This window comes from Phoenix dactylifera, unplaced genomic scaffold, assembly GCF_009389715.1.
Source record: "Phoenix dactylifera cultivar Barhee BC4 unplaced genomic scaffold, palm_55x_up_171113_PBpolish2nd_filt_p 000731F, whole genome shotgun sequence".
In the NCBI taxonomy this organism is placed as follows: domain Eukaryota; kingdom Viridiplantae; phylum Streptophyta; class Magnoliopsida; order Arecales; family Arecaceae; genus Phoenix; species Phoenix dactylifera.
Window position 1 is genome coordinate 210,153 of NW_024068107.1, and position 10,955 is coordinate 221,107.

Consider the following 10,955-nt stretch of genomic DNA (forward strand, 5'->3'; position numbering starts at 1 on the left):
GGTCAACAAGCATCATATAGCTTGAGAGGAACCCAAGCTTACATTTGCTGAGCTTAACCTGGCCTTCAGCCCAATCGTCCGTAGGGAGTAATAGATGGCAACATATTTTGGCTCTAGCTTGTGTGCACCTATTTAATCCCATGTTGGCGCATTTCATGCCACCTTTGTCAACAAAGCTAAAAGTCGATGTACCATACATCATAACTAATGAAGGTGAAGCTTGTGTGGAAATCTCAAATAGATGGATTTTGATTTATTTTAATCTATCGGAGGAGCTTATATTCTTAGTCGTTGTAATCCTGCCATTTCAAAAGGCCAAAATTTATAGTTTCATTTTTTTCTCTGCTAAAAAATTTATAGATTCTGAGATTAACATATGATGCAAATATTGATCTTTAAATTGGTGTGTAATTCTTTCCTCAAAGAAAATAAGAAAAACCAAAATTTGATTCCAATAGGAAAGGGTGCGAGTGCTCTGTCCATATAAACTGGTAGAATATGGTACAAGTTTCTAAAGGAAGCAAGTTTGTGTTAGGTGAGGGTTGGTGAGGGTTGGTGCAAGCTTGTTGATGCAGGTCTATTTGGGGGAAGAGAATGAGGTGGGAAAGGGACTGTTCGATCGATGTGGAGAAAAACCAGGGAAGTTTGACTATTTCACATTTCTCGGAGATTTTAAATGGAAGATTGACTTGTGTAGGAGCAAGGGACCTTGTACTGCTACCATAGATTAATTATATCTCCCGTTCCTATCTTGGAGTTGCATGCATCTTGGCTTTCCTAGACTTAGAAGTAAATAATTAAATAAAAATTTAAAATAAAACGCTTACAAAAAAGAGAGACTTACTAGTACCCCATGCAAAATGGAAAGAAAGATATAGGATTGCAAGATAACAACAAGATAAATATACATATTGATCCGGTGAATATTTGTCAGCCTGATCTCGATATAAAATGAAATATCTGACCTTGGTATTGTTCGAAGTGCTTTACCTCGATCGTAGCCAAAGTGTCATTCTGGTCCGGCCGAGCAACAAGGAGAAGCTATGTGTCTCATTGAAGACTGTTCGAGAGTAGTTAATGCCCATCAAGAACATGGCTATGATCTCAGCAACTATTGCTCTTGCTCGGCTATTATTGCATGATCGGAACAATTGTCACCACGTGCGTAACGTGGGAGCCGTTACCCAGTAGTTATAGTATGTCATGTTAATCTCGGTAATGGGTGCCAACTCTATCTTGTATAAAGGAGGAACTGAGAGATCCTTAAGTAAGTCATTTTCCATCCTACCCTCTCTCTATAGACTCTCTCTCTCTTTCCCTCTCTCTCTCTCTCTCTCTCACTATGTCCCTAGAATTCGACTGACTTGAGAGTCAGAGGGTTCTTCGTCAGACAAACCCTGGTAAGAGGACTATTTTCATTAAGTATTATTTCCATTAAATTTAACCTCCCTCCTCCATGAATCTAGTAGCAATAGCAATGGCAAGCTGTATCTTGTATATGATACTGCATGATAGTCAATAGTTCCTTATCCAAGTATATTGTTTCAACACTATATTGGAACCTTGGTTGAATAGGCTGCCAAGATATGCAATTGATTCAATTTGCAAATAAGACACTATAAGATGTAACTCCTTATCCATCTATATATAGCTCCTTATCCATCTGATAATCTGACCTCTTCTCAATGATTTTAATATACTTGTTAACATGCATCAAATCTACCTGCCTAATCTTGACCTTAGTAGTCATCATATGATCCAAGAAGCCCATCCAGGGTTACTTTTGGCTATATACAGTCCTAGGCATTCATTAAAGAGGTCTGAGTTTCCTAACTACTCTCTTAACCCATCTCCAAAACTGTTGGTTTATCACTAACTGCTCCCCATGGCACCTTCCATGCCACTTTTGGTATATATTCTCTCCTAATATTGCATTCATTTAACATTGATCTGCGTTCTTCTCAACAAGGTTATGGAGCGCAATGCAGTAAATAGCGAAGTGGGTGACTACTAACCTCAATATTTCTCCACTATTTGCTTTTTCATCAAAGCTAACACCCATATGTTGTTAAATATGAAAATAATAGCTTGGTTGTCTCCACCACCTATTTCATCCTGCAATATTTTGCTTATGTCCTTTAGGATTATGTCTATGCAATGGTTAGCACATGAGGTCCAGAAAATATGGAGCCTCATGATTATAAGAATGTCTTGGGCGGTCTTGTAATTTGATCCATTATCAGTAACCACGTCAATATGATATGCTACTCTCTTATTTGATCAACGACCTGCTTTATTAAGCTCAAAATGTACCGAGTGTCATGCACCTTATTAGAAGCATTCACTAACTTATGAAAGAATATCTTCTTCTCACAATATATCAAAATATTGATAATACTTCACCTGTTAGACCTTGTCCAACAATCACTTCAATGTCAACTCATAAATATCCCACTTGCTTTGATAGGAGGCTATCCATCTCTCCAGCCTTCTAGTTTTATTATCAAGTAACTCACCAAAATATATCGCTATAGGTCCAGGAGGAACGACACCCTAACGGGCATTTTGAATGAAGTTGATGACAGAATGATAGTAGGTATTATCTACAACATTTGCAGGGTTATGAATGCAGTGATCAAGAAGGAATAGCTCTCCACATTTTTTCTTCTTATTCTTGATGAGCATGGAATCAATTTTTAACTACTTTGATTCTTTGTTGGGGAAGGTATGTGGAACTAAGTAATGAATTGTACCCCTATTGGTATATCTCCAAGCTTCTTTCCCTTCAATTGCTGATCAAAAGCCTAAACATAGATGTTATCCGGTTGCCACCATTTCTAACAACCTCTTTCACTGACTTGCTCCTCTTGTAGACTAGATTTGCTCTAATAGACCTAAAATCAGACCTCAGAACTATGAGGGCTCTAACTATGCCCTATGCTTGGAAACCTACTCCCTCTATCACTAATCATTCAAATCATCCTAAATTGCGACTTAAATCCAGGCCCCTTCATGTCATCTAGATATAATCCCATCATAGTTTTTCAGATCCTTGGAGTGATATAATGGTGGCTCTAGCTGCCTGTCGACCAATCTTTACATATTTTGTTGCGTTTTATCCTTCCCTCCCTAAAATTATCAAGTCTTCTTCATCAACTATCAAACCTCTTGGGGATATTTCTTGCATGCAGTCATACATGGTAACTACTAGTGAATTAATGATGCTCCAATTTCGTCACCATATCCTCTCCACTCCATATTGCACTACTTTCATATCTAATGGTGTCAGCCCGAGATCATTACACTATGCTCCCATCTAATGTCAACATCCTAATCCTTATTCTTCCTTTTCGAAGCTATTTCAGCTTCAATAAGCAACCACAAGTCACAAACTATCTCATTCATTACCTCAAATTACATAAAAGTGGATCTACGTTTTGTAAAATTTTTTTTATAATTTTAAGATATATCACTGAATTTTATAATTTAGTTTTACTAATACATAAGATAATTTATAAAATAATTAGAAAAATATGCATGTTGTCCTTGAAAATACATCCTAATTAACAATCCACATTGTCATATTTTTCAAATTCATAATTTTTAAGTATAAGAGTTAAAAATTTGATAATTTATGTTATAATAAAAAACATGGCCAAATTATTTTTAAATATATTTATAATTTATCTATATAAATTATTAATTTATTTTTAAATTTTAAATATATTTAATAATTTTAAATTAAAAAATAATATTACTTATAAAATATCTAGAAGTTATTTCAAATTAATGTAGAATACTACTAAGAGTATTGCATATATTTTCTCAGCTCATGGTTATGCCTTAATCAACACTTATTTTAAAATTTATTTAAATTTGGGTCTAAGTTCAGCTAGCTGAATCTATATCCAAATTTAAATAAATTGCTACAAAATAGCAAATAACCCCAAACACACAACCATTTTTTATTTTCAAGTATTATTTTAGTATTATTTTAAATCAAAAAGATAATTTCTTCTATTGCATTATAAAAAAATCATGACTTCTTCATAAATTCACAAGCCACTCTTGGATTCACGGTACATCATGAGATCATGCCAAAATACAAAATCATCCCATGATTTTTTTTTTACTATTTTCTAAAGTATTTTAGGCATAAAAAGAAAAAATAGAAAAGAATAAAGCGGAAGGAGAATACTATACTTGATCTAGATTTAGATTGGGGATCAGAGTGACAAAAAATCTTTTCTCCCCAGACTTTCTTCAATTTTCCACTCTTCTCTTTGTTGCTGGTAATAAGGCTTTTGGAAGAAAAAATATTTACTATTTGGTAACCATAGTTCCAAAGTGCTTTGAAACTTTAACTTATATTTAGTAAAAAAAATTAAAAAGTACTTGCAGTATGAAAAAATGACAGTAACTCTTTATATTATTATAAACAAATATTATAATATATTCTTAATTCATAAATTATTTATTTTGAAAATATAATATTAAAATAGTATAAAATTATAATATAATGATATAATATTATCAAAATATAATAATATTATATTAGTAAATATAATATAATATAATATAATATAATATACTTATGACTAATTATAATTAATATCATAATTTTAGATCATTATTAGAACATAACTAATTATAATATACTTATTATATTATATTATATTATAATTATGTTATGATATTATAATTATACTATAATTTAGATTATTACTACATAGTAGTTTTTTACTAGAATATATGAATATGAATCTATTAGTTTAGCATAATATATAATAGTATTTTATTATAATACTATTTCATATTAATATAATATAGTGTCAAATATTGTTACTCTATAATTTATATATTTTATTTTAATCTAAATATTATAATAAATAATATAATAATTATAATATTTTGGAGTGGTTGGTCACACAAACCGCTCCCGACGGGCTTCAAAAAGTGCTTCGGAAAGGAGATCCAATTGATGTTTTTGTCAAATAGAAGTTTCTTGGCATATGAAAATATCATAAAGCTATTTTAAATTTTTTACTAAACAACTATATACCGATTGGAAATATTTTTTTCACTTTTGGCCCCTTCAAAAGAAAAATCTAAACCCCGGTCGCGTTGAGCGGGATGACTTGCCCGATCCGTGACGCATAAGCCTTTTTTTTTTTTCTCTCGGGTGACCTGCTGACCTGCGTGTTGACTTCTTTTCCACGCCCGATTCGACCCGGTATTCGACCCGTCCGGCCGAGTCGACCTTTCTTGGGGACTTGGAGAGAACTTCGGTGACGTTCTCGATCTCTCAAGGAGCGCGCGCGAGCTTCTTCTTCACGGTCTGCGCGCTGCCTACGAGGCGGAGGCGGCGGCGGCGGCGGCGATGACGACGTTGTCCCTAGAAACAACGGTTTGGGAGCAAGGTAGGAAGGCTGTCTTCTTCCACCGTTTCTTGTTGTCGCCGTCGGAAGACGGTGAGGAAGTGGAGGGCGAAGCATCCGTTGCCGAGTTTTTTAGAATCCTATCTCTTATTCGAGCAGAATCCATTATATAAATAGAGGCGGGCAGAGCAGGAGTAGAGGGAAGGGAGCTTGAGGGCTCGGCGACGGCGGCGAGGGCGGAGGCCAAGTTGGAGGGGCTCGGACTTGCACTGGTAACGGTTTTGGAGGACACGACCGGCGATAGACCCGGGGTTTGACTCGGTTAACTCGTGACCCGGACATCAAAACTGATTGATGTCAGGGTCGGGCTGCAGAACGTCACTGATGACCGTTTCGACCGGATGCAGATGCCGGTCCTAACTCCGCGTATAAGGATAAGCTTTACCAAGTTTCCAACGTCAAAAATCTCGAACGTCCAGAGAAACAAGACTAAAGAAAATCCACCCATCAGCCACGCCAGAGAATTCTAGAAACATTCTTTATTCTTGGGAAAACCACTACATCCACCCATTTACTCGAATTCCCATTTTGTTATCCGGTCTGACAAGTAGTATGCATCACGCAAAAGAAGGACTTACCTTCCTTCACGCGAATCCACCTTTGGATCACAGTTCGGATCGCTTTGAATCCTTCCTTCGAGCGGAAGATACGACCCCAGTCCATTAGTCAAAGAAAAAACAAAAAACCGCCATATTTCTCAGCCGCGGGCTCCGCTCACTATCCCTTAACAAACAAACGAAGTGAATCCGTGGGCTTTACTCCCTTTCCAACTTCAGAAGCCGCCAACGGTAGCCTGCCACCCTCTCTGTACAAAGCATTCGCCAACTCACTCTCTCTATATATCCCTCTTCCTCCTCATCGATATAAACCAACGCATCCTCTTCTTGAACTCCAAGCCGTATGTGCTCTCTTTTAATTTCTATTTCTGAGTCAATCTAGATCCTCTCTCTCTTTCTTTCTACAGATACAAATCCAATGGTTTCTCTCTCTTCTTCTTTCACTTCTCTCCGGGAGCCCCCGTTTTCTTCTTTATGTCCTCAATCCAAACCTTCTTTGTTCTCTACTCGTCGAAGGACTCCTCTGAGGGTCTCGGCAGTGTCGACGGCGGCGCGGCCGCAGTCTCTACAGGCTGCGACGATGTACGAGCTGCTGGCGGTGGCGGAGACGGCGGGACCGGCGGAGATAAAGGCGGCGTACCGGCAGCAGGCGCGGCGGTGGCACCCGGACGCCTGCCGCTCCACCAGCGAGAAGCCCTTCTTCGCTCAGCAGTTCATGCGGGCGCGCGAAGCCTACGGGGTCCTCTCCGACCCCGCCCTCCGCCGAGACTACGACCTCTCCCTCCGGGCCGCCGGCGCCTCCGTCTTCGGCGGCGCAAGTGTGAGGGCGCGGGCGAGGGAAGGATTCGGGGACTGGGAGGCCCAATTGGAGGGGCTCTGGAGGAGGGCGGCCCGGCCTGGGCGGGAGAAGACTTGGGGAAGTAGGATGAGGAGCAGCGCCGTCGAGATCGAAACGGCATAGCAGCGGCAGGCAGCAGCCATACTTGTTCTATAGATTTGATAGATGACAAATTGGTTTGTCCAATGAAAAAAATAGATAATAAATTGTTTTGGATAAAGTATTTGAGTAAATATATTTGAGATGCGGTTATTTAAAGAAGCGTATATATATGAATAAGCGCCGTAAAAGCATCCAGTAGCCCCTTCAGGTTTTTTTTTTTTTTTTTTTTTTTTTTTTTTTTTTTTTTTCGGGCCGCACACATTAAAGCCTTTGTAATTTTTAAAAATGTGCAAATTAATTTATGACAATTCGTAATCATGGGTGTCGCTCATTTTCTTCTTAAAAAATTATGAATCGTAAACCTGGAAAGTGCTTCAGCTTTCTCAAAATCTTGCCTGTAACGACAAGATTAGTATTTTAACTTTTAATAAATCACCTGCCAATCATATTTGGCACCAAAAAAAAAAAAGGGGTCCCACCAGTCTTAGAAAAATTATTGATTAAATTTAGCATTACCCTTCCTATATTATTTTAGAGCTTTTTGCATACATATCCTCTAAAATTTGTATGAATACCCTTTCAAAATTGATCTTTACATGTATACCCTTACAATACACTTGTTTTATATGTATATCCTTCTCTTTTTTTCTTATATATATCATCTAACGCCGCTAGAAAATTAGCAGTTTAAAATTAAAAATAACTGAAATACTCTAAATCGGTAGATAAACAAAAAAAAAATACAAGGGTATACAAGCAAATAGCAACTTTGCGAGGATATTCATGCAATTTTACCTATTTAGGAGGGTTTACATACAAAAAAAAATTCTAATTTTATTTTTATCTATTTCAACTTGTTTTAGCACCTGGATAATAGTTTAGTGTCTACTCCTTAATATTTTCTGGAAAAATATTGATTCATCAATTAAATAACAAAAAGGGTTATGAAATTTTTTTTACTAATCATGGAATTATTTTATTTTATTCTTCTTTATTTATAACAACCACTATATCTTATTTTATCAAAACATAGCATGTAATATTTATTACTATAAATGCATATATGGGGGCATGTATTACTTTATAGAAAGGGATTAAAATCTCTTAAATGCGCATGATATATTATAATAATCAAGCTTCCTCGCTGCTACTGTACTCGTGGGTGGAAGAACAACATCAATGATGGGCAGGGTGGCAGGTGGGAGCACTATCGATGATGGGCAGGATGACCTTGGTGCGGTCGATTCTTAGCTCAATTCCAATCTATCTGTTATCGAGCAACATTGTGCCGGTATCGCTTTTGAGTAAGGCTGCAAATGGGTCGGATCGATCCGAGACCCGACCTGTCCCGACCCGCGTAGATCCGAATTTTAGGACCTGCGGGTCCGGGTCGGATCCTAAAATTGGACCCGAATCATTTTTTGGGTCGGGTCTGGGTTTACCAAATGGACCCGACCCGACCCAAATGGACCCGAAGAGAGAAAGATAAAAGGAAAAAAAAAGAGAGCAAAAGAGATTTTTTTTTTTTTTTGTGTGGGTCGTGGCACTATTGATCCGTCAAGATCCTGTCTCGATCTATTACGCTGTTGATACCTCTGGTGTCTCGGTAGCTGGCTTTTTTTTTTTTTTTTTCTTCTGTTTTTTGGTTTCTGTTTTTTTTTTTAAAGTGAGGGAACGCTGAACTGAATATGGGTCATGTGCCGGTTTTCTGCAATGAAATTGGATTTTGGAGGAAGGTCTGGAATTTTTTTTGTCCTCGTGAGAGGGGAGCTGGGAGACACCAAGTTCAGTCCAATCAGTCATACGGACAAAAAATAGTGTGATATGAAATTTGGCTTGTAGACCGACTTACTTTGTAAGTCAGGGGTCATCTGTTCTGACTGGAGGTCAATTGCAAGTCTTTCAAGTCATGGGTCACCCAGCACCTCATAATTATGATATGACCAAATTAGATTTGCCCAAATTCTTTTCCAAAAACATAAAAAAATTGGATCTGATTCGGATCCGAACCCGACTCGACTCGAACCCGGACCCGACTCGGACCCAACCCGATCTTCAACCGGATCGGGTCTGGGTCCAAAATTAGGATCCGAATAAAAAATCGGGTCGGATCGGGGTCACCCAGGATCTGACCCGACCCGACCCATTTGCATCCCTACTTTTGAGGTCTCTAGAGCAGCTGTTCAGAAATTTTATTTGGGGCAGATAGGAGGGTAGAAAGAGGTATTTACCTGATGGCATGGGAGGTGGTATGCCAGCTGATTAATCAAGGTGGCCTGGAGATTCAGTCTTTGGTGGCGAGGCAGGAGATGCTGGTGGCGAGTTACACCACTAGATATATACTGAAACCCGCTAGTTTGTGAAGTACCTTTCTGAGAACCAAGTATGGAGTCCATATGGTGGCGGTGGATTTCTAGGCTGGGCGTTAATGCTCATGCATTTGGAGGGAGCTATATTCTCATGCACCGATGGTGCTCATTGCGATTAGGTAGGCAGTTGGTGATGGGTGGCCCATTAGTGTTCTGGAGGATAGCTGGGTATTTGAGCAACCGCTTTGTCGAGTACCTACCTTAGTTGATTCAGCGAGGCTGGAGGGATGTAGAGTCAGCGATCTAATTATCTCAGGTCGGAGCATGTGGCATGAGTTGTTGAATAGGGAGGTCTTCAGGGAGTAGCTGATGGAGAGAATTCTGGCTATTCTGCTATCCACAAGGAAGGTGTCGAACAGGTTGGTTCGAGCGGCCATAGGCAGATCCAGGGTGCGTGCTGCGGATTTACAGGAGGTGATAAGAGGGGATGCTGCTAGACAGATGGACTGTAGATGGATTTGGAGGATGCGGGTTCATCCTCGAGTGGCCCTACTTTTGTGAAAAGTGGCATGAGAATGTTTACCAACCAGGAGCGTGTTAGCGAAAAGGGATGTCAGAATCACTTTGAGTTGTAGTTGGTGTCTGGATGAGGAGGAATCCATCAGTCATATTTTGTTTGGATGCCCATGGGCAGTGCAGATATGGAGTAGAGCTACTTTTTCCTAGCCCCAAGCCATCCGATCTGTTGACAACCTCCTACACCAGATGAGAGAGGCCATCTGGAGCTCGAGGATGATGGAGTGAGAGGTCACATGTGCCTACCTAGCGTATCATATATGTTGGATAGGAATGCCTGAGTATTCAAAGACAGACGAGAGTTATTGAGGAGCATTGTGCAGAGAGCCTTCCTTCAGGCTATCAAGATTACTAGGGCCACTAAGACGGTTTCATTTGGGATAGCCAGAAACATCTAGGACCCCCACTATGTTGATTTAGTGCCTAGCTTCGTCCTTGTTTCTTGGGAGCCCCCACCCTCCAACCATCTTAAAGTAAACTTTGATGGTAGTACTACCGGTGATGGCGATAGAGCATGTATGGATTTTGTGATCAGAAGTCATAACTCAAAAATTATTGCTACGGGCAGGCGAAGCACCGATGGACTGACAGCTATAGGGGCAAAACTCAGGGCAGCATGAGATGGCATCTCCTATGCGAGACAGAGGCTGAGGGCGGAGAGCATCATCCTCAAAGAAAACTCGACCATGGTGATCGTCTGGATATGAGAGGTGGGGCGGAGGGAGGATGGGAGTCCTCTACTCTACGATATGCATCGGATGATGAGAGACTGCAACGCCTTTCAAGCAGTGCATGTGTATCGGAAGACGAATAGGGTCGCTGACTGGGTCACCTCCTATGCTGCACAACACTCCGAAAAGGTCCTCTAGACATACCAAAAGTCCTTCACAATTGTGCCAGATTGTCGCTTTTGACTCTGTTGGTTGCACCTATATCAGAGTAAAGTGAGCAGCCATTGTACCAAAAAAATAAGAACAACAACATCAATCATCCTCAGACAAAATTATTGAAGGACTTCAAAATTCTTCAAACTTATTAACAACCTCTGTGGCAATGTGGTAGAGGGCCACGATTACATTGTGTACCTTAAGCCACTTTTCTTTGAAGCTTCGATTTTCTTGAAGAAGAAAAGATC

General features: G+C 39.4%; 1 protein-coding gene across 1 annotated transcript; it reads left to right on the plus strand.

The window, feature by feature from the left end:
* The first annotated feature begins 6,575 nt into the window (after window positions 1-6,575).
* On the plus strand, window positions 6,576-6,956 carry LOC103707668 (chaperone protein dnaJ 20, chloroplastic-like). The gene has a single exon (XM_008792237.2). The coding sequence runs from the start codon at window positions 6,576-6,578 to the stop codon at window positions 6,954-6,956; it is 381 nt and encodes a 126-aa protein (XP_008790459.2).
* The last annotated feature ends 3,999 nt before the right edge of the window (window positions 6,957-10,955 follow it).

What these genes read in the sequence shown, in the direction of transcription:
- LOC103707668 (XM_008792237.2), top strand. Translation starts at nt 6,576, where the DNA reads ATGTACGAGCTGCTGGCGGTGGCGGAGACGGCGGGACCGGCGGAGATA.